This window comes from Rhipicephalus microplus, chromosome 2 (genome assembly GCF_043290135.1).
Source record: "Rhipicephalus microplus isolate Deutch F79 chromosome 2, USDA_Rmic, whole genome shotgun sequence".
Taxonomy (NCBI): Eukaryota; Metazoa; Arthropoda; class Arachnida; order Ixodida; family Ixodidae; genus Rhipicephalus; species Rhipicephalus microplus.
In genome coordinates this window covers 160,621,268-160,644,095 of record NC_134701.1, presented here as the reverse complement: position 1 = coordinate 160,644,095, position 22,828 = coordinate 160,621,268, and the positions used below count along the sequence as shown (strand labels likewise).

At 48.9% G+C, this 22,828-nt stretch overlaps 2 protein-coding genes across 3 annotated transcripts in view; both read right to left on the bottom strand.

Annotated features, from left to right (window-relative positions):
* The window catches only part of LOC119169689 (uncharacterized), a 489,699-nt gene that overhangs the window by 337,651 nt on the left and 129,220 nt on the right, over window positions 1–22,828 (bottom strand). The gene's annotated exons all lie outside the window — the stretch shown is intronic.
* Window positions 10,217–10,955, bottom strand: LOC119169690 (receptor expression-enhancing protein 5). The gene has a single exon (XM_037420719.2). The coding sequence runs from the start codon at window positions 10,911–10,913 to the stop codon at window positions 10,275–10,277; it is 639 nt and encodes a 212-aa protein (XP_037276616.2). The 5' UTR covers window positions 10,914–10,955; the 3' UTR covers window positions 10,217–10,274.

Below are 22,828 nucleotides of genomic sequence, written 5' to 3'. Positions count from 1 at the left end.
ATACTAGTTAGTACCTTACATCGCCTACCATTTGTTCTAAATACCACGCAAACACATGTAGTAAGGTCCCATGCCGCGAAGTCGATTTACGGAGCAGTGTGCAGGGCCACCATCCTCGCGAGTGCCAGACTTGATACCATTTTATCGCTTCCGGAGTTGCTAATACTCATGCCCCTGTTGAAATAGTTGCACAAGTGCAAAAAAACCAAATATATAAATATCTGCAAGTTTTTGCAACATTCACACATATATTTAGCGTCATTTCCTAACGTGTCGCTCAATAAAAAAAACTACAAAACGGTTTCTTTTTCTCCACATGCTTCACAAACCATCGATTCGGTACGTGGGAATTGCCAATTTTTTTTGCCCTCTAAACACCCATGTTTAGGTGAATCTTGGGACATTTTTCTTCAACTTTCTGCACATATGCTGTGGGACAGCTTGAGGCTTTCCCACAGAATGAATGCTTTCTTAAAGTCGTTCACATTTTCCTGAACACACAAATTTCGGGTCACAGACGCTCCACCTTTTGTTCAGCAAGAATATATCATGAGGCAGTTGAACCGTAGCAAGATACATTGTATAGTCTAGTCTTTTTCCAACGCACCTTCCGTTTCTTTTGAAATATTCGTTCCCCTTTTTATATTGCATGAGACAGCTTACCACTTTACTACAGTGGAGTACATATTACTGTATTACCCCCAATCAATGCTCCGTTTTTCGCGACACGGTCTCGCAAAAGCGTCGGACGTTACGGGAATGAGGGTATACGTAATTGGCTCACGAGTTCATGCAATCTCTATTCATGTTGAACGGCAGTATCCACGCCACACTGCAGTTACAGATTGTCCCTGAGTCGAGCTCACATCCTTTGTACTCTACTCGCGTGCAAGTACTTTTAGAGTAGATTACTCGCTGCCTGAACAGGCCAGAACATCGTGTGTTCACAGTTTATACAGCGACGGTGGTGGTAGTGGTTAGAAGATGAGAAAAGGCACCTAATTTCTGCAAGCCGGTCGGGAGCACGGCGCATGCATGCCCTGGATGCGATGCTGTACACAGCAACGCTTGTCCCTCGCGTCATCGTCTATGAGGCAGGCTTCGTTTTTGGCTCGTTAGGCCTCTCAAAGCGGGCCCGTCCCATAAGTTCCGTGATCTCTCGTACAACACGAAATCTCAATTAGTGCGCTTGGACAACAGTCTGGCGAAGCGGCGGGAAAGGGGGTTCTGTTCGGTCGAGGCGGCGCACAAACACGTGCGATGTATGTGTGCGCGTCTACACGACGTATCAGGAAAAAAAAAGTAGCTGTTCCTCCCTCGGGTGTTATAGACTGTTAAAGAGACTAGGCCGTGTGGTATATCTGTCACGCTTTTGCACCGTGATCCATTTATTTCTCCCTTTATACTGTGTACTCCCAGAATGTTCCAACGTCTTCTTTCCTTCGTTGGGCGGCTCGCTGCTCTTCCACGTTAAAAAAAAAAGAGAGACAAATAACTAAATTGTAGTTTCTCGTAATGAGTAAAATAAAAATACAGAAAGAAAACAGACTGTGCGTTGTAGTACTCGGCTGAGTAGTCCGGCTAATAGAGATTGATATGAGCTGCGCTTCCATTAATTGCCGAGCTCCCAGCCAACGCGGCCCTGCTTCGGCGCTTAACGACGCAGTAACAAATACTGATGTTGCCTCTTGCGCGGAGGAAGTTTAATTTACCCCGATAATACCGGTCGCTAAGTATATACAGCCGCTTGTGGGTCGACAAACGGTCGACGATTTAGGCCTCGTAATTCCCCACGCGTGGTCCGCTTTCTTTTTTTTTCTTTGTGTTTTTATCATTGTTTCGTTTCGTCGGAGAGAGAACGGCCGTGTTGGGCGTCAATCTGCGGCTCCCATATACATACGTATCTGTCGTATTCGTGAAGGAGGTATTGTCCAAATACATAAGCGAAAGGTTGTATAAGAAGCAGGGGAAGTCTTTATACTCGTTTTATGGTTATTCCGGACGCATCAGAGAACTGCGAAAGACTAGCTCTTTTGTCTGTCAGTTGTTCAAAAAGGAAGCGTGCCTACTTGACTCAATAATTAGTAGTATTACCGAAAGAGAAAGAAGGGGTGTTTCAGTTACCCTGACGTGAAACCTGCAGGGTCCAAGCATGCAGTGTGCGCCGGTGTTTCCCAACAGCAAAGTCTTTACTCTTTAAACCAGTTGCTGCTCCGCAAACGCACCCTCACTTTGTAAACATGGTTCAAAACACAGCGTATTAAATACATGACTCTACCGTAGAGATTCACGCTTGTGTGTCTGGTTTTAAATAAGAAACATGAGCGTCTGTAGGTAAATTTCGTCAGGAATTCTCGTACTCCTTCTATGCCAAACACGGTGTCTTAGGCAGTAACGGGAAACCTTTAACTAATAATACGCACAGTATGAACCGGCTTCGAGTATAGTGGGATCTACCCAATTTGGCGGCTCATTCACGTTTATAATGCACAAAGCCGACAAGTCAAAATCCTAAGGCGCTTCGCCCATGAAAATATATATTCAACGGGTAGCCACTGGTTTAAAGGGCCACTTACCAGGCTTGACAATTTTGAGCTAACAAGCACAATGCGTAGATTAGTCGTTTACGATCCTGTCTGCTAAAATTTGCAACGCTACGCGCCGTGCAAACGGGTCAAATTTCACGATGAACGCTGCTCCCCCTTCCTTTTGCGGGTGCGCGCCTAGAGAATGAGGGCATGACGTGCGCGTATGAATGACTCTACGTACACGGCAATGCAGTGACGTTGGTCTTCTACGTAGACGAGTCTGCTCTGACGTTGTCAACGGTATACCACGTGACATCACTTAAATTATTTAACGCGACATGCGTAGTTTATGTATTTTATTGCTTGAATACACGAATAAAACGTGAGATAAATAATGAGACGCAATAAGCAAATGTCCACGTCTTTCTTTCATTTTTTTTTCGTGAATTGCAACGAGGTGCGGGGCTAATGTGCCAGCGTTTCGCATGCGTTCGTGTCCCCGCGGTCAGCGCATTGAGCAGACGACCGCCTTAGAACGCTCCTACGCGTTCGCGCACTCATTTTGCTCACGTATACTATCGCGTCTAAGCCAGCGTTCCCAAACCATCCCGCAGAAACAGGCAGTACACATCTGAACAACGAATTACATGAATAAATGAATGCCATTCACGTGCGCGGGGGTTGGGCTTTTTCGGGCACGTCACGCGCACGTGACCTCTTCTTGGTCGGATGTCGGAGAGGGTAGGGTGGAGATTTGGCTTGCGAAGGCTACGCGGAGGAGCGGCAAGGGTTTCGAGCACGCCTCCTCTCATCCTCGTTTCGCGCTGCTTCAAAAAAGTTTTCCCAGCTCGTAATGAACGGATTAAAAAAAATTCTTGCGGCAAAATGTTCCTCATCGGACACCCAACAAGTTCCATGGTCTAACTAAAATTTGGTATGGGGCCTGGTGAGTGGCCCTTTAAACCTCCCAGGATTAGACCTGCGTGACACAAGTGCACAGATATACCCACGGGAAACTTAATTGAGAAACGGGAGCCGTTCTTGGAGTGTGATAGAAGATATTACGCCCGCATAATTGACGAGGCCCGAGATTGACTCTCACTACACGTTGACACATTTAGTTTATGAATAAAATAATCATATCCATCTCCAACTTCAAAGTTAATTGTTGTTTCTCAATTGTTCCAGCTGTATTAGTTCTTTTTTTTGTTCCCTGATGTCCCGATGTTCTGAATGTCAACCACGAATATGACAAGACCGAAAAAAGAAGCAGCGACAATCTTGCTATGTGTCTCAACCTGTCCAATATCTCTCGCGTTCCGGTTCTGCCACCAGAAGGAAACGCCTCAATGCTGAACCAACGCCGACTAAATTTAGTCGGCGTTGGCTGAACGCATACAGAAGTTACCAATATTGCATGGCCACATGGGTAATTTGGCCACTTGTAAACAAGCAAATAAAAGCGACGGTTGTTCGTGACATAGTTTTCAGCGAAAACGCCACGTCTCTTTCTACGCTAAGTAAATATACCGAGTAAATTGTGACACTGCGTGTCAGAAGTTTTTTTTCGTCTAGGGTGTTTTTTCTTTTGTGTGCGTGTGTATGTGTGTGTATGTGTGTGTGTGTGTGTGTGTGTGTGTGTGTGTGTGACACTGTAGTGACACTGTGACACTGTGTGACGCTGTGTGTGTGTGTGACACTGTAGGGAAATGACGGCAGAAGACGTCAAAACGTCCGAGAGTGTTAAAAAACAAAAAAAAACAAAAAAACAAGGAAAGCCTATTAATAAACATTATACATGCACGCGCACTATGCATGGTGACGTGGCAGAAACCAATAGCCATCCGAAATGAAAGTGGTTACACATAAGCATCACCACTGGCACGTACACGAGGTCCGCCTGCTGCTGTATTTTAGAGGGAGCACAGCGCACGCATGTGTGTGCAGTCCACGGGAGAGTTCGAAGAGGCGTCGTTCATCGTCAAAAGACGCGCGCACAGCGGCAAGGCCGGGGGCCTCTTAAAAATGCATCGATGTTACGGCCATGGACTCATCCAAGCTGTTTCTCCAGCGTCAATGTACTCTTATTCTATTACTCTCTTTCGCTTTAACCTTGCAACCTTCCTGCCAAGCTCTTTCTTCATTGTCATTCGCTATACTATTTAGTGTTTTTTTTTAATGTTCTTTCAGCTCTCTCTCTTTACGAGCATAGCCGCCAACGTCAAGGACGGCGACGGAGTGTCAGGCTGCGTCGCCGAAGGACACGTCGTCCCACTACTGCGCATGCGTCCAGTCTTCGCTTTTCGTGTACTGCATGCACGTGGGGGACAGTCGGACGTGCACTCCCATCCAGCTCGCAAGGCAGGCGAGCGCTTGTCACTCAAGCGAGCGAGAGACATGTTCGTGTGCCTGTACTTGCATTCACTGTAGCGACCATGTGCGTGCGTGTGTGCGTGCGTGGCAGCACATCGCATATACATGCGTACACCTGCCTCTTACTTTCGTTGTCGCTGTACGCTGTGCTGTTGCGCGCGCATATATATATCCACGTTAAAGCATGCTGGCACGTGCGCGACAAGGACCCCCCTCCGTGATGCCGCGCGTGGTGCCGTGGATGTTCGCTTATGTGGTCCGGACCGCCCGCACGACGCACCGCGAGATGTATGTAGGCGTATAGGTATACCGTACTTGCTCGAATTTAGGGTGGTCTCGCTTAAAACTGACTCCCGCCAATTCGATAGGCCGGACGTTTCTTTCAGGGGCGAAGCTCTTTAAAGCGGCCCCCATTCGTCCCTCGTAGTAGTCGTAGTCGTAGTGTGTAACCAGCCTTACGCTTTGACCTGCAGGGTGGTGCCGGCGGGAGATTTCTCCGGTGCGTTGTTGAACAATAAAATATTCGCAGCGTGCGCGTTAATTAAAGGCCGAATTCTCCTGTCTCTCATTCCCCATTAGCAGCCATTGGCATGTACTTGAGCACTCTCTGACAAGAAATGATTGCTACGTTATACACGCTGGGCGTTACCTCCTTGGTATTAGAAAGGTTTAGCGAGCGTTGGACCGCAGTGCCATGAATACAGTAAACTAGTATATACCATGAATTAACTCGAGGTGGTTAAAGGTGGGAAGTAGACACGAAGCGCAAGCCATAAGAAAGTGTGCGTGTGTCACTTCTCATTTAGTCCGTGGAATGTCCGCTGGAGGGCGGTGCTTCTATATGGGGAATAAATGATGAAAAGATGCGAGATGGTGGTACTTGGAGTGTTGAATAGATGTACGAACGGACACACAGACAGATACATGGACGGACGCATGGACGAACGCAGGGGCGGATGCATAGACGAACGCAGGGACGGACGCACGGACACCCGCACGGACGGGCGCATGGACGCATAAACGGTCACACAGACGGGCGCATAGACGGATGGAAGCAAGAAAGAATGGACGAACGGATGCTTCGCCCCACTCTCCATCATTCACTCCGAGGACATGCCGCCATTTTTTTAACTGCGTTAAGAGCTACAGAAGAAAAGGGCAGGATCAGGACGGCGCACGTCCAGCCTTCGCTCCTCTCGTGCCCGTTTGTTAGTGCGTGCGTAATACAACCTTTACGATGAACATAAGGCCGTCGATAGTAATGGGTATACAGCGTTGCTTCTAGGACTAACGTTACTGGCTTCATGATAATACAGTCACCGAAGGCAAAGAGCATATTGGCGGCCTACAATTGAATAAACACGGAATATGCTACACGCGAAGTATGCATTATATTTGCGGCAGTGACGCACGCAGGCCAAAACCGCCGATTTTCAGTAAACAAAGTAACGCAAACATTTACGTAAACGTACGCGAGAGAGAGTGAGTACACGGTACTCGAAACCCCACCGTGTCCAAGATTTCGAACACTCAATTGCACCAATGTCGTTGCGTGCGGTGTGGTCAGCGCAGCAGAGACTGACGCTTTGCGTAGATACTGCAAACGAAGTATATAACTACGGAAAGCGCCTTTGTCGCGACGTACACGCTATGCGTGAAGCAGTGATGTAATTGTGTGCGCCTGGTGAAATCAGCCCTTGTTGTGTCGAAAGCATCATACTCGACAACATTGCGCCACTCAAGCTCATCCTTTTACGTCTCTCCCTTGTTTGTTGTTGTTTACTTCGCGAACGTGCTACGAAAGCCGGCCTTTAAACGAATCGCGACGCTATACGCAGCTCTCTTATAGCACAAGGAAGGATACAACCTTAGAAAAAAAAAAGAATCATTTTTTGGAGCTGGCCGCTTGTCTGCCGCGACCTCTTCTGGTCGTTCAATTTGCAGTGTTTCGTCGAGGGACCGTAATGAGGTCTCTTGTACGTCATTTCTGAAGGAGCTAACGGAAGCTATAGCAAGCACGTTCCGCGAAATAAAAGGGAAACAAAAGAAATGTACCTTTGCTTTTTTTTTCTCTGATTTTCTACCTCTTTTATCCGCCGGCATATATAATTCACATTCAGCTTTTCTCGTTTCATACTTAATCTATGGAGTGGCGCTGAGTAACGGAGAGAGAAAAAGAAGAATGGAGAGAGAAACAGAAAGCACCATTATTGCGCGTCACGTGATTTTGCCTCCGGCTGCGGAAGCCTAAGGACCATGTACGACACGGAGGTGATTAAACTTGAGTAGCAGTGGGCAATTTTAACATTGGTCGATATTTATACAAACACACCCACCCATGTGCTTATATTTGGATTCTCTGTTAAATAATATAGATGGTAAAAAAATAATCCAGATGGCGTGTACGTCCCACACCTATGTAGTAAAATTTCAGGCGTAACGTGTCTTTTTATATTTACACTGCCTTGAACACTTTTATGGCTTTATTATGAACTGAGAGAAGTACCAATCATTATTCACTTGAAAAAAATAAATACTTTTGTCCAACCAAAGGACCGAACATTTGTTGCATCGCTGTCATGCAGATCATAAATCGGAGAATGCTGCGTGCTGAACAGTTATCTTTTTTTTTACACAATTATTGGAGTAAGAACAAGCGCGCTGAAGCGCTGTCAACCACGTGGCTCTCCTGAATGAACTTGTCAACTGTTGTCCTACATTTTTTTGTTTTTCTTTTTTGGCGAGATGTAAGGAGATGTCGGCACACAATTGAATTAGGCGACGGCTGCTCCTTATCCTTTGGGGGTATCTAACATGAAGAACATAGGGTTCAAGTCTTAAGCGCAAGTCCACTGCAGATACAATATACAACTATAATAACACAATATACAAATTATAGCTCAACTTGAAATTCCCAAACAACGTATTAAACAATTTCATATATGCGCATATACCGTGATGTAATAAACTGAAGAGTAATCTATACATACAGTCAACAGTCCCATAATTGCCAACACAATAGTATACAGTCCCATAAATATGGTTGTCATGCTAAAAAAAAGGAAAAAAAAAGCAGTAATATCGGCCAAGAATGACATTGTTTTTTTTAAATTTAATGCGTTTACAGCACCTTTTTGTAAACTTTTTGTTCGACACGGGCCTAAGAGTTGCCATTATGTGAATGGTCTTCGATTTAAAGCCATTAGGCTCATTTCATGGAGAACTGAATAAGAAAAAAAAATGCGCATGCGTTTTGAAAGTTCTCATGACCTAAAGATATAAGATTTCTTTCCTTCTCCCCCTTCCTATTCCCCCAGCCTAGGGTAGCGAACCGGGCATGTGCCTGCTTAACCTCCCTGCCTTCTCTCTTGGTCTTCTTGTCCTTTCCTTCTCAATTTCTTTTTTTTTATAATGCAGGAGCAGCATGCTTGAATCAAAAAATGAATTCAGTCACACTATTGGGCAGTAGGTGGGCACAAGCCCAGACACTTACAATAATAATACAACAAGCGTGACACAGTGTGAAAACGCAGACAGTCGCCAAGCGCGAACATCCTTTCAATTGCGGATTGTGTTTCGCACACAAGTATTAGTCACGTTTGGCGAGCTTCGTGCATACATCCGGCAATGAATGACATATATATTACGCATACGCTGTCTTCAAAGAATATTATTCACCGACAACCGGCTCCCACCGCTCTCAAAAAAGCGCCGCCGCGTGCATTGGTATGCGCTCCATCGGCCGCCTATCCACACTATCGCGGTGACGGTGCTGCCACCTATAGCCCGATCTTGGGGCGAATAGCACTGATTCCTACTCGTCTTTGCCAAACATCCGTAAAGACGTTCTACATACCGGAGCCAAAGACGGCCTCGCAACAATGTTGCCCCCCCCCCCCCCCTCCCTCCCAGAAGTGGTAGTGATCGCGAAGGCGGTCGCAACATCACGGAAGAACCGCGCGGCACTCGGTTGAGTCATCCGCGATTGCTATTGCGATCCGCGGCTAAAGTCCCAGTCGAGGTCGCAGTTTATCGGGCCGAGAGACGGCCGTCATGTCGCAATCCAGCGAACTCCGCGCTGGGGCAGAGGACATTGAGTGAGGAGGGAACAAAACGAAAGAAAAAACCAGGAACTACGCCTTAACGACCAGTTCGTACACGACCGCGTCCTCGCGTATCGTGTCGTCCCTGCGCGCGTGCAGAGCACGTCCACCACGTACAGCACGGTGTCCCGTCGCTTTTGGTTTGAAAAATGTTTCGCGGCCTGCGCCATGCCGCGGTATAGCCAAGTCGCGCGCACCAGCAGTAGTGCTTCTGTCGAGGTCTCCAGCGCATTCCGCGGGACCAGTCACTCGGCTTGGCCCGAGCACAACCGGAATCTCTCGGCTATCAACGCGTCGGTGAAGAGGCCTGGGTGCGCAATTGCGTGTGCGTTATGCGGGTACGTGCATTTGCGCTTTTGTGGATGGGTTAACGTGCGCGTCCTTGGCGGATGATTTTTACTTTTTGCATCTGGGAAGTAAACTGGCGATCATCATCGTAATAATAGTCATGATCGCCACATCGACAAGATCAACAATAGCAACAACTTATATCATGTCCGCTGAATTATGAGGGTCTCTTGATCCCCACTAATTGCTGTTCTGCCGTGGTTTGCAACCACTGAACCCTCCTCTTAAGCGTGCAAATGTCACGATTTGCGCCACTCTCATATCTTATTCACCTTCATCGACATCGCCTTGCTTTTCTTAGGAATCAATAAAATCTGCAGCAGATCTGAGGCTAAAAAAAAAACATACTCGCACAGCCCCGTGTGCATTATTCGCCTAAGATGACAGGAAGATGACAGCCGTCTTCCTTTTCTTCCCAATCAATGTTCTGATTCCGCCAGCCCCCTTCCGTATGCTTTCTGCACCAAACATGGCTCTGCTTTGACTCCAGGATCGAAGGCATTGCAAGCTTCTTCCACCTCACCTGGTTTTTCATGGCCTGCATGATCGGCCCACTTTTTACCAAGCGACAATGTCATGTGATGACGTCATAAATTTTGGCTTTTGTGACGCCATCATGACGTCATATGTTAACGTTATCAATGAATGTTTTTTTATAACTTGTGTTGACGTTGTTGACGGTCATTCATCCCGTTTGAGGAGGCATCTAAGACTTCCACATTAATAAATGTCACAGTGAATTGCTACCAATACAGGTAGATAAACAGGCAGTTCAAATGAACTATCGGCTTGATTGACATACAAACGAGCTTCTGACAGCACGGATGATTTCTCTCTTTATTAATTTCTTTTTATGCCTTTTTCTTAGACGGCATGCCTTCCTCGCACCTCGGTTACAGAACCTCTCCGCCGCACCCGGTGGTCACTCTGCCGTCAACATCCTGGTACCTTCGTAGAAGACGTAGGCCACGACTCTCAAGATCCTCATGTTCTTGGCGGTGTAGAGGCGTTCGCGAACGAGCTTGCAGCCGTTCCACTTGTACGGGCAGAAGCACCACACGAGAAAGACCGTCCGCCACAGGTGGTACTGGGGCACGAGGCGGCTCACCAGCGGGCACGTCATGTCGGCCAGGTTGACGAAGCCGAAGAGCATCCAGTACGTGATCCACTTCACGTAGCGCTTGTTCACGTTGCTGTCCACGGCGATGAGCGAGATCGCGGCCGGGTACGGGACGCAGATGACGTTGCTCATGTGGCGCCCGAACACGCCGACCAGGAAGGAGAGGACGAGCAGTAGAAGGAAGACGTACAGCATGAAGTCCCTCCTGACGTTGGACACGACTTCCAGCTCGGCGGTGGACCTGCCCAGGATAGAGTCCGCGTACAGCTGAGACTTGAGGAAGCCGTGGAAGCGTTTTACGGCCTGGAACACGAGGTTCATCTCGGGCGTCCTGGTCTCTGTCGGCGCGTCGTCCGGACCCGGCTCAGCCTCGGCGGCGCTACGCGACGACTCCTCGGATGCGGCGTCCGTGTCCGCGTTGGTGTTCGCTCGAGAAAACATCTTCCTTGCTTTTATTTTGACACTGATTTTGTTGTGGATTTAAATGTGCCACGTACCCACGAGGAGGTAATACGTGCAAGGCTCGCTTTGGGAACAACATGAATTACTTTCCTTACCCCTAACGCGACATCATGAATCACTGACACAAATTTTGTGCATTAGATAGTGTTTCTTGAAATGTGAACACGCATATTTTGAAGCTAAGTAAATGACAATACAGAATACACACGAAGGTATACGTTAATAATGATGGGAAAGGTGTTGACAGTTTCTCTGTAGAGTCAATCGTAAGGACGTTAATATCCTACAACTTTTTTTTTCGAAAGCCTGCCTTCAAACAATCCTAGAGTTTTTTTTGTGGGTCCATTACTACGGTGAGTGCCACGTTATGAATGATCACCCTCACCACGATCATTACCCTCCCCCCCTTAAATTATCAACATCAGCAATAACAACAGTGCCCTCAGTTCGGAACCTGTGCGAAGGAAGTTTCAAAGGATTAAAAGCAGTCTGAGTTTGAAAATAAACATGTTGTTGCTATAGCAGCACTCTATCTTCTCCATCTATCCCTTCATGTTTCCGCATTTCGTCTCGCGCTACAAAAATTAGGGGTTTCTTATGCTTCGCCTTTAGGAGCTGAACGCGATAGCGGCATCCTGTTCCTAATGCGTACCTCAAACACTTATTGCATAAAACCTTCTCGAATGTGCTAAGCACCCACTACGCACAGTGCCTTTTGTATAGTGGGGTACCGGCTTTGAACCACGGAGCCATTATGATAATCACATGTCTGAAGCTCATTGGCTATGGACGCTTGTACCATGCATCATTACTGCAATATTTGAAAGCCTCCTTTCGTTGAATCGGCTTCACCACCACCGCCGGACAGAAGGAACACGTGCACCGAGAACGCTGCCCCTGAAAAGGAGGCTCTGGAAGAAAGACGAAGACGAAGTGTTGCTGTAGCTGAGTGTTTGCCGTTCATCTTCAGACTTTTCACTTATTTTCGCAGTTATACGGGGAACGTAGTTCTCTTTTCGGCGGCGATGGAAGTGGACTCATCTGCACGCCCACCCGAGTTGCCGGCGACAGCGCCGGCAGCCTCAAGGAAGCGAAACTGCCTTTCCAGTGACAGCGAGGCTACCCTCATTGACACTGCCGGGAGCGTCGACAGCTCCGACGACGAATACGTGACTGTCATGAGCCAGAAAGCAAAGCGGAGGATGCTCAGGGCATCCGTGGACGCATCTTCTGGGAGGGCCCCACAAAGCTCGCCGAGGTACACCGTCCTATTTTTGCCTGCGCAACCAGCCATGAACATGAGACAACTGAACAGGCAAGCTGTATCTTCAGAGCTCGAGGCATGGGTGCCGAACAGTATTAAGGATATCAGAGTGAATCCCAGGAAAAATGTTGTAGCAGTGGACTTCGCTCAAGCGTCAGCGTTAGATTCATTGAGCAAAGTTACCGTCCTTGGCGGCATGAATGTTCACACTATCATTCCGCTAGGAAATCAGGCAACTACAGGCGTCATATATGACATCGATGTGACCATCTCTAACGAAGATCTGCCGATTCTTATTAGGCCTGCTAATGATGGGCCCCAAATACTACAGGTGTGCCGTCTAGGAAAGTCGAGATGTGTGAAGATAGACTTTAAGAGTGATTGCCTGCAGACACATGTTAAGGTGGGTCATTTCCGACATGCTGTGCGGCCATTTGTCCCTAAGCCGCTTCAGTGCCAAAAATGTCAGAAATTTGGTCATGTGAGCGCCGTCTGTGGAAATTCTACAACATGTCCTCGTTGTGGTTCACCACACTCTGCCGACAACTGTAAGGCTAATTCCTATAAATGCCCGAACTGCCAGGGGCCCCACGACGCCACATCAAAAGAGTGTCCGAAAATAAGGCAGGAGATTTCGGTTTTGAAGAAAATGGTGAGGGACCGTTCGACTCGCCGAGAAGCGGTTGCTGTCGTCAGGCGACATCGTTCTCGTCGCCGACGCTCATCTAGAAAGCCTTCCCACAGTATCAAGTCTTCTGTAAAGCCTCCTTTCGTTGAATCGGCTTCACCACCACTGCCGGACAGAAGGAACACGTGCACCGAGATTGCTGCCCCTGAAAAGGAGGCTCTGGAAGAAGCATGGCCATCACTTCCAAGGATAACCCCTGCAGAAAAACTGGAACGTACACCGGTAGCACCACTTTCTGAATCTCGCCAAGATGAGGCGACAGAGCGTGACCGAGAAATTTTGACGATGATCAAGTCTCTCATCAATGCCATTCGCACACTTATAGGCAACACGAACACGCCTACAGCACGATGCGCAGTGCAAGTATTGGATGCCCTTAGTCCAGTGCTTGCCAACTTCGCATAGACAAAATGGCTCTTTCACTGCCTTCATTCCGAGACGAAGTACGTAGTGCGACAGTTTTACAGTGGAATGCCAGAGGACTTAAATCACGGATCTTGTGTTTTTGACATTACGTTTTCCGCAACAGATTTCCTATATTAGTAATATGTGAACCAAATTTGTCAAAAGGCCCCGCCGTGGTGGTCTAGTGGCTAAGGTACTTGGCTGCTGACCCGCAGGTCGCGGGTTCGAATCCCGGCTGCGGTGGCTGCATTTCCGATGGAGGCGGAACTGTTGTAGGCCCATGTGCTCAGATTTGGGTGCACGTTAAAGAACCCCAGGTGTTCTAAATTTCCGGAGCCCTCCACTACGGCGTCTCTCATAATCATATGGTGGTTTTGGGACGTTAAACCCCACAAATCAATCAAATTTGTCAAAAGCGATAAAGCTTTCTGGCTACGAAGTCTTCACTTCATAGACGTGTGGTGAGCCCAGCAAAGTAATTATATATATCCGCACAGATTTAACCTACATTCCACATTTGGTGCAACCCCATAACGGAAATTAATACGTATGCCTCCGCGTTGCAAAGAAGAAGGTAGCCTTCACACTTATCGGCGCATACATCTCACCATCTGGTCAGTTCGATGGTGAAAGACTACATGACATGTTGACCGCTACATCTGGACCTTGGATTGTTATTGGTGATTTCAATGCTCATCACTTGCTTTGGGGAAGCACTAAGATTGATTGCAGAGGCCGGAAACTTGCTGAATTTGCCTCACACCACGAACTTAGCGTTATGAATGATGGCAGTCCAACGTATTTGCGTGGTTCGAGATATAGCAGTTGCTTGGATCTTGCATTGGTGTCACGGCAATTCACCAAACAAGTGCGATGGTTCACTGATATTGAGACTCACGGCAGTGATCATATTCCAACGTATCTGAAGGTCACAGGTTTTGCAACTTCCTCCTCACCAACTAACAGAAGAGTCAATTGGACAATGTACAAGGCAAAGGTGGAAGAGACATGCGATGATATCGCGTGCGGCCTCGAGGAGGTAATGAAAAATGTGATGGAAGAGGTTACGTGCGCCTTTAAATACACATCAAAGCGTACAGAATTTGATATAGAACTTGAACGACTACGAACGATTCGTAGGCGGGCGGAGAGGAGGTACAGGCGCACTAATTCGACTCATGACCTCAGAGACGCTCGACGTCTACAAAAGAAAATCCGAAGTCGAATGGACAAGCTGGAGGACCAACGGTGGAAGAAATTTTGTGAATCACTCGATCCTCGCAAGCCTATGTCCCATATATGGAGGACGGTGCGTGGCCTTGGCTCGACTCCACAACAACGTCCATTCAGCACATTGGCTCTCCATCAAGGCCACCTGCAGGTTGACGTTGCTGAAGATTTCGGCGTAAGGATTGCGGGCAATGTGGTTACCAAGAATGACAAAGTTCTCGGGGATGTTCCTGTAGCACGAGTTTCTGAACTGAATATGTTTTTCTCACTCGAGGAACTGGATGCAGCTCTAGCCACTTGCAGACGTTCATCATCACCTGGGCCGGATGGTATTACATACGCTGCTTTATGCCATCTTGGAAGACGCGGCCAAGACCAGCTACTAAAATTCTACAACCATTCATGGAACGATGGCGTCGTTCCAGAAAGGTGGAAATCCAGCCGCTTGGTACCAATCCTCAAACCAGGAAAGTCGCCGCTTGATCTGGCATCATATCGACCCATTGCGCTATCCAGCTGCGTAGGGAAAATAATGGAAAAAGTGGTTCTGACACGTCTCGAGTGGTACCTTGAACGCTATAATATATACCCAGAGGCCATGGCTGGTTTTTGAAGAGGCCGCTCTTCTATTGATAATGTCATCGACCTCGTAACCTCTGTGCGACAACAGAAATACCTCAAGCGCATCTCGGTTGCAATGTTCCTCGATGTGAAAGGTGCATACGACAACGTAACGCACGATGCCATCCTAGATGCCTTGGCGAACATTGGAATCGGTGGAGAAATGTTTCGATGGATTCGGAGCTACGTGCAGAGGAGATCCTTCTTCGTGCTCACTGCGGAAGGCCGCACTATTGATCATTACACCACTCGTGGCGTTCCACAAGGCCGGGTTCTCAGCCCTACGCTGTTTAACCTCACGATCATTGGCCTTGTACAAAGCCTACCTCGATCAGTCAATATATCTACATACGCTGATGATATATGTATCTGGGCTTCAGCAGTGACACGACTCCAGGTACGCGCACGGCTCCAAAAAGCAGCGAGAATAACGTCGACGTACCTCCATGCTCGAGGCCTCACAATTTCCACCGAGAAGCTCGCCTTAGTCCCTTTTACCCGCAAGCCCATGGTCTGTTATCCTGTTTCTATCGACAACGTGAACCTTTCGTATATGAGACGTCATCGATTCCTGGGTGTCATTATCGACAGAGATCTCTCGTGGAGTGCTCACATCTCGCACTTGAAGAATAGGGTCAGCTCTATCACACACGTGATGAGATTTCTCGCAGGTAAAATGTGGGGCACATCAGTGTCATCTATGCTTCAGCTGTACAGAGCGCTCTTCTTGGGATATTTGCGGTATAGCACGCCCGTGCTTTCCAACGCCGGAAAAACTAACATCAGGGTCCTGCAAAGCATTCAAGGCCAAGTCCTCCGCACATGCTTGGGGCTACCTCGGTGCGCTAATACGTTAGCAACAATTGGTATTGCTAAAGACCTTCCGATCACGACATATATAACTGTAGACACACTCCGGACACATATCCGTCACATATCCAGAGTGCCTAACCACCACCTTGCTAGCTTGCCACTAGAAAGACCAAAGGCAGCGTTTTCCAAAGTAGCTGCGGCTAACCAGGATTCCATCTCGTGGAGATTCTCGCCCGCAACCATACCACTATCTCCAGAGTGGTGCATGAAAAGACCGACTGTGCACCTTGAAGTGCCGGGGATATCTAAAAAGGCAAGCCTGTCATCTGCAGCCCTCAAGCAGATCTCACTGGACCTTTTGCATTTGTCATATGCTAACCGAATTCATGTTTACACGGTTGGTTCGGTCTCGGGAAGTTCGACAGGTGCCTTTGTCATACCATCTCGATCAATCACCGTAAAATTCAAGACATCACACGTCACGACATCTACGGGATCCGAGCTCGCCGCTCTTCGAGCGGCCGTGGAGTTTGTTACGCAAGAATCCCCTAGTAGATGGGCCATTTTCTGACTCCAAGGCAGCCCTTCAATGCGTGCAAAGTCTACGACGTGGAAACTACCACCAGATGGTGTATCGTATTAATGAAATTTGTCATCGCGCTGCTGATCAAGGACACGACATTGTTTTACAATGGTTGCCGGGCCACTGTGGCATCAGTGGTAAACACCTCGCCGACGACGCTGCCCGATGTGCCCATGATGGAGCGCCCACACTGTTAATACCCTTGTCAAGAGTAGACGCAGCTAGGGAACTTCGTCACATCACGCATAATGCAACGCTTGCGCACTGGAATTCTCCACCTAACTCCAATCAACGCCCTAAGAATCTGAAGTCATTACTTCAGAAACGACTGCCATCCAAGATTTTTCGGCGTGACGCTACAATGCTGTGCCGGCTCTGGACTGGGGTAGCGTTTACTAAGTCATTCAGCCATCGCATTGGCATGGCGGATTCATCCATGTGTGAAAGCTGCAACTGTATAGAGACTATTGAACATCTCTTGTGCCACTGTGCCCAATTTGATGAAGATCGCCGGATTCTCCAGTGTGCCTTGAATAGACTCGATGACCGGCCATTTAATGAAGCAAAGATCTTAGGAGCCTGGTCGCGCAGAACATCAGCACAGAAAGCCACACGAGCCCTCCCGAGATACTTGTCAACAACTTCATTGAGGGACCGCCTGTGAAACTCGGCATTGTGTGTGTGATGTGACATGTGTCTATCCTTCTCTCTCTTTTTTACTCCCCTCTCCCTCTCCCCATGTGTAGGGTAGCAAACTGGACGCATAGTCTAGTTAACCTCCCTACATTTCCTACATTCCTTCTCTCTCTCTCTACTGCAATATCTCATGTTGCACTGTTGTAAAGCATGTATACAGGACGCGTGTGTTTGTAAAGCGTGAAAGCTACTTTCACTGCGCATTTCCAAGCAGAGGAAGGACTTCATTCAAATGGCTATCCACCTAAAAAACATTTACGACGAGCTAGACTTTAGACCGGACTGGTACTCCGTCTTAGAGAACTGTTTGACCTCACTCCTTTTTTGTTTGTATAACACGATGTGAAGAACTCTTCATGTGAGGAACTCACGCTGTGTTAGCCATTGTTATGCCAGCGAGTCCTCGTCAAACGTCCGTGCCTCTGAAAAAGGCAATCTGGGTCAAGGCCAGCCCGCAGTCCGCCTGACACGAACAACTCAACGTAGTAAACACGCGCGGCGCCTCTCTGGCCCACGTGCAGTGAGTCAGCCGCGCACGTGACAGCGAGCCGGCGTCCTCGTGTCTGGGGGTAACGTGGCCCAGCGGCGACCCCATTGGAGGAATCTGCCCTGACGACCAGCGGCGCTTTTGATTGGACATTTTGGTTGGACCCGGTGCATATAAAAAAAAGCCCTGCGGCGTGTCGTGATCGGCGGTCCTACGAGAGAGGAGTCCCCATGTCGGAGAGCCGACATGTGTGTGAGTCGGCGGTCTTAGGCGAAAAGTTGACCTATGCATTAGAGAGGAGAGCTCGGCTCTTCGAGTCTTTGTCGGCACCAGTGCCGAAATTGTAACGCCTCTGTATATATGCTGTACATAAACCTTATTTAACTCACCGTCGTCTCGTCCGCTCGTCTTATCAGCTCTGCGCAGAAGCAGTCGCGAGCTGAGAAACATACGCTACCAAACGGCTGGTGACCTTCCCGGCGGAGTTGAAAGCAGTGGCGCCTTCGGGGCCGTGTTGGCGTCCCCGTCTTTCGCAACAGTGGTGGCTTCGGCGGGATCGGTCCGTCTTGCGCAACAGTGGTGGCAGCGGTGGGATCGGCCGGCGTCAGCGACATAGATGCGGTGAGTGCCTGATGTTTTCCCCTCAGTTCACCAGACTACTCTAGCTCAGGTTGTAGTAGTTTAGAGAAGGGCTGTGTGAAGCATTAGAGTGAGCTTTGATCGTTTCAAGCAAAGTCGAAGTGCTTTGAAACCAAAGTTAATGCGGAGGGGGTAAACGCGGGAGAGTGAAAAGTTGCTTGCGCGTCTTGCTAGTTGACTTATAGTGGGCACGGCAAGTAAATTGTTAACAGGGGCAAACAGCAAGAGGCTAGTGTGAACGATGGAGAACCTTAAAGTGAAGGAACTCATCGAAATTTGTGAGGAACTCGGCATTACTTTGGGCCGTGCGAAACGAAAGCAAGCGATCCTTGCGATCATGAAGGATGAGGGAGTGTCGGCTGAGGAAGTCGATGAGGCCTGGGTGGATATTAAAGCACGCCGTGAGGAGGCTGAAAGGCGAGAAGTAGAAGCTCGCGAAGAAGCTGAAAGGCGCGAAGCTCGCGAAGAAGCTGAAAGGCGCGAAGCTCGCGAAGAAGCTGAAAGGCGCGAACGTCGCGAGGAGGCCGAGAGACAGGAGCGTCTCGAGTTGAAACGACTAGAATTGGCAATCCTACAGTGTTCGCAGGCGCCTAGCGTAGCTTCTCCAACGGTTCAGGTCAGCGGCTTTAGAATTCGGGACCAACTGCCACCGTTCGTAGTAGGCGAGGACATGGCGAAGTATCTCGTCAAGTTTGAACACGTCTGTGAGCGAAACGCTTTGGAGCGGTCTCTTTGGGCGCAGAACCTGTTAGCTCTTCTTCCCGGCGAAGTGTCCGACGCATTAACTTGCTTGTCTAGGGAAGCGTTTGAGAGCTATGACGAGGTTAAGGAAGTGCTCTTGAGACGTTATAAGTTGTCACCCGAGGCTTTCAGGCAAAGGTTCCGGTATGCTGAAAAGGGGAATGAGTCACACGTTGACTTCGCGTTTCGTCTTAAGGCCGATTTAATTGAATGGCTCAAGGGCGAAGGTGTTTATGACGACCGCGATAGAGTGGTGGAATGCGTTGCATTGGAGCAATTCTACCGCTGCATCGAGGATAATGTCAGGCTTTGGCTGCAGGACAGACTTGGTGAAGTACAGCTAAACAAGGCAGCAGAGTTAGCTGAGGAGTATTATACTCGCCGAAAGTTGCACAGCAGGGCAGTGCGCGTTGAAAAGGATGAGAGAAAAGGGGGCTTTTCAAAGAAACCTGATCAACGGAAACCCGCTCCGCACCGTAATTTCAAGGACCCGTCTCTTACGAAGGACAGTGTAGGCGAAGGGCAAACAGAAGCGGAGAAATCGAGTGAGGTTTCTACCACACAGGCATTTGAATCGGAAAACAAACGGAAGCCGCTAATCTGCTACAACTGCAAAAAGGAAGGACACATCGCGAGAAACTGTCAGGAAAAATTTGCCTTCGCAACAATCCGAGAATCAGTAAAAAAAAATGCGGTTGTTGGAGCCGTATCTCCAAGAAATTAGGGTGAATGAGAAAACGTGCCGAGCACTTAGAGACTCAGCGGCAACCATGGACGTTGTTCATCCTTCTTTGGTGTCTCCGGATGACTTTACAGGAGAATGCGCGTGGATCAGGCAGGTCGCCGAGGAGCAGAGTGTTCGCTTACCAATCGCCACGGTTGTCATTGAAGGCCCGTTCGGTAAGCTTCGCACCGAAGCGGCTGTGTCTGCCGCGCTTCCCGATCGTTTTCCTTATCTTTTCTCCAACAACTCAGAGCAGCTTCTCAAAGAGCAGGGCAAATCGTTCTTCCCCAACTTAGCGTGCATGGCTCTCACGCGATCGCAAGCGCGGAAGCTATCGCGGCAGCTTGATCTGGTTCAATGCGGTGAACTCTCAAGTGACCTTGTCGGCGGGTCGACGGAACCCCAGAAAGGAAAGTTTCCGCATGAGTCATGTGAGCAGTCACGCGAGCGGCCCGTCGCCGAACCGACCGGCGCGGTTTCCGGAGAAAGGGGAGACGACATGGCGCCATTGAGTCAGAGCAAGAGGGCTGCAACGCTCTCGCCTGTAGCGGAAAGTTTGAGCGAGCTGCCGAGAGTTGATCGAGAGACGCTCATTCGAGAGCAGCGTGAGGATCTCTCGATTGAAGCGCTAGTGGAAAGCCAAATTGAAGCGCTAGTGGAAAGCCAGAAAAACGCGGCAAAAGTGCTGTCGAAGGAGCACTACGAGGAATCGGTGAAGAAGCGCGCTTTTGAAGTTGATAATCAGGTAATGCTGCTGCAGCCATCCAAAAGGAACAAGCTTGATGTTGATTGGGAAGGGCCCGCAAAAGTAGTATCGAAGCTTTCTGATACCAATTGTGAAGAGAAATTAGGAAGGCGGCCGAACAAAATTTATCACAGTAACTTGAAAGCAGTCGTAAATTTACTTTTAAGTGCTTCAGAGGAAGAGGAAGCAGAAATTTTTAGTTCTAGTGAGGTAGTCGAAAGGAGATCGAAAGTAATCTGGGAACAGTTGAACCTAGAGCCTAGCTTAAGTGAAGGAGGACCTGAGAAAGAGGACCTGAGAAAGATTGGTTCCGAGTTTGAAGACGTGTTTTCGGACCGCCCCGGAAACACGAGGGTGATCGAACACGATATCGAGCTAAGCGGTGAGGAATCAATCCGTAGCAAGCCGTATCGTTGTTCCCCTGTGCAACGTCGAAAGTGTGAGCCGCTCTTGGTGCCGCATAGGTATCGTCGCCTAAAAGTGGCCGGTTACTGAAGTGGAGCATGTTGCTCCACAGCGCAACTTTGACGTTCGCTATCAAAACAAAAAAATTAAAGGAAAGGTAAACGCTAATGCAGGTGCATTGAGCAGTGCGTTCCAGCTAGTAACTTCTCAACCTTTCGGTTTCTGGCTGGCGATTCGGGGCAAAATTTTGACCTCATCACGACCTGGGCTGAGCGCTCTCGTTCAGAGTGATCTCAAGGGGCCAACTTTGTGGTATTCTAATTCGTTACGTTGTTGTACGTGGGAAAAAATTGAGTTGTCATTTTAAGAGTCTTGTGTCCCACATGTGCCTCTTGATGTAGAGGGAACAAAATTCCGATAAACACGTAGATAGGTATATGTTGTACTATACTTTGTCTGGTGTTCTGTCGGGTGACCGAGGGCACTTGCTTGTGTCGTGTGTTGTCTGTTGTCGAACCGTTCTTAGCAAGTTGCAGAACCATCGACAAGTGCTGAAACCGAAGATGGTCAGAAGAGACGAGTGAAGCTGGTCGACAAGTTGTGGCGACAAGCCAGTGGAGCTGGGATCCGTCGTCAAAAGTGGGATGTGTTCCCGGAACAGTCTGGAGCTGTATTCTCCCCATGGCCCTGGAGGGACCTGGCGAACGAGCGCACCTGACATCCGAGCCCCGTGGAAGCAGCTCGTCTTTCCGGTGCATTGTCTGGCGGCGGGGGTGCTGTTATGCCAGCGAGTCCTCGTCAAACGTCCGTGCCTCTGAAAAAGGCAATCTGGGTCAAGGCCAGCCCGCAGTCCGCCTGACACGAACAACTCAACGGAGTAAACACGCGCGGCGCCTCTCTGGCCCACGTGCAGTGAGTCAGCCGCGCACGTGACAGCGAGCCGGCGTCCTCGTGTCTGGGGGTAACGTGGCCCAGCGGCGACCCCATTGGAGGAATCTGCCCTGACGACCAGCGGCGCTTCTGATTGGACATTTTGGTTGGACCCGGTGCATATAAAAAAAGCCCTGCGGCGTGTCGCGATCGGCGGTCCTACGAGAGAGGAGTCCCCATGTCGGAGAGCCGACATGTGTGTGAGTCGGCGGTCTTAGGCGAAAAGTTGACCTATGTATTAGAGAGGAGAGCTCGGCTCTTCGAGTCTTTGTCGGCCCCAGTGCCGAAATTGTAACGCCTCTGTATATATGCTGTACATAAACCTTATTTAACTCACCGTCGTCTCGTCCGCTCGTCTTATCAGCTCTGCGCAGAAGCAGTCGCGAGCTGAGAAACATACGCTACCAAACGGCTGGTGACCTTCCCGGCGGAGTTGAAAGCAGTGGCGCCTTCGGGGCCGTGTTGGCGTCCCCGTCTTTCGCAACAGTGGTGGCTTCGGCGGGATCGGTCCGTCTTGCGCAACACCATTTAGTGTTTATGAGTAACGCTTGAGCGCTTACTTTGGCGATTTGATAGTACTTTTGTTCGCTTGACTTTGTCTTTATTGCGCAAGTACTTTATTAAATACCACGAAAAAAAAAGCAGAGGCGTGGCCGTATGGTAAAACATCCGCTTGCCACGCAAAGAACCCGGGTTCGATCCCCCTAAGACCCAAACAACCCTGGTTCGGTCCGAAATCTCCGTGATTTTGTTTATTTGCATCGTTCTTCATTTTTTGGTCACACATGGGATGATTTTTCGCTCACAACCAACACCACCAACGCCGACGCCGATGCCGATGCCGATGCCGATGTCAATGCCAATGCCAATGCCAATGCCGGCGCCGGAATTTTTTCGAAACGAGCTCTTTAACGCTGTCGCGT

Excerpts from the sequence above, each read along its gene's own strand:
- LOC119169690 (XM_037420719.2), bottom strand. The coding sequence starts at position 10,913 with ATGTTTTCTCGAGCGAACACCAACGCGGACACGGACGCCGCATCCGAG.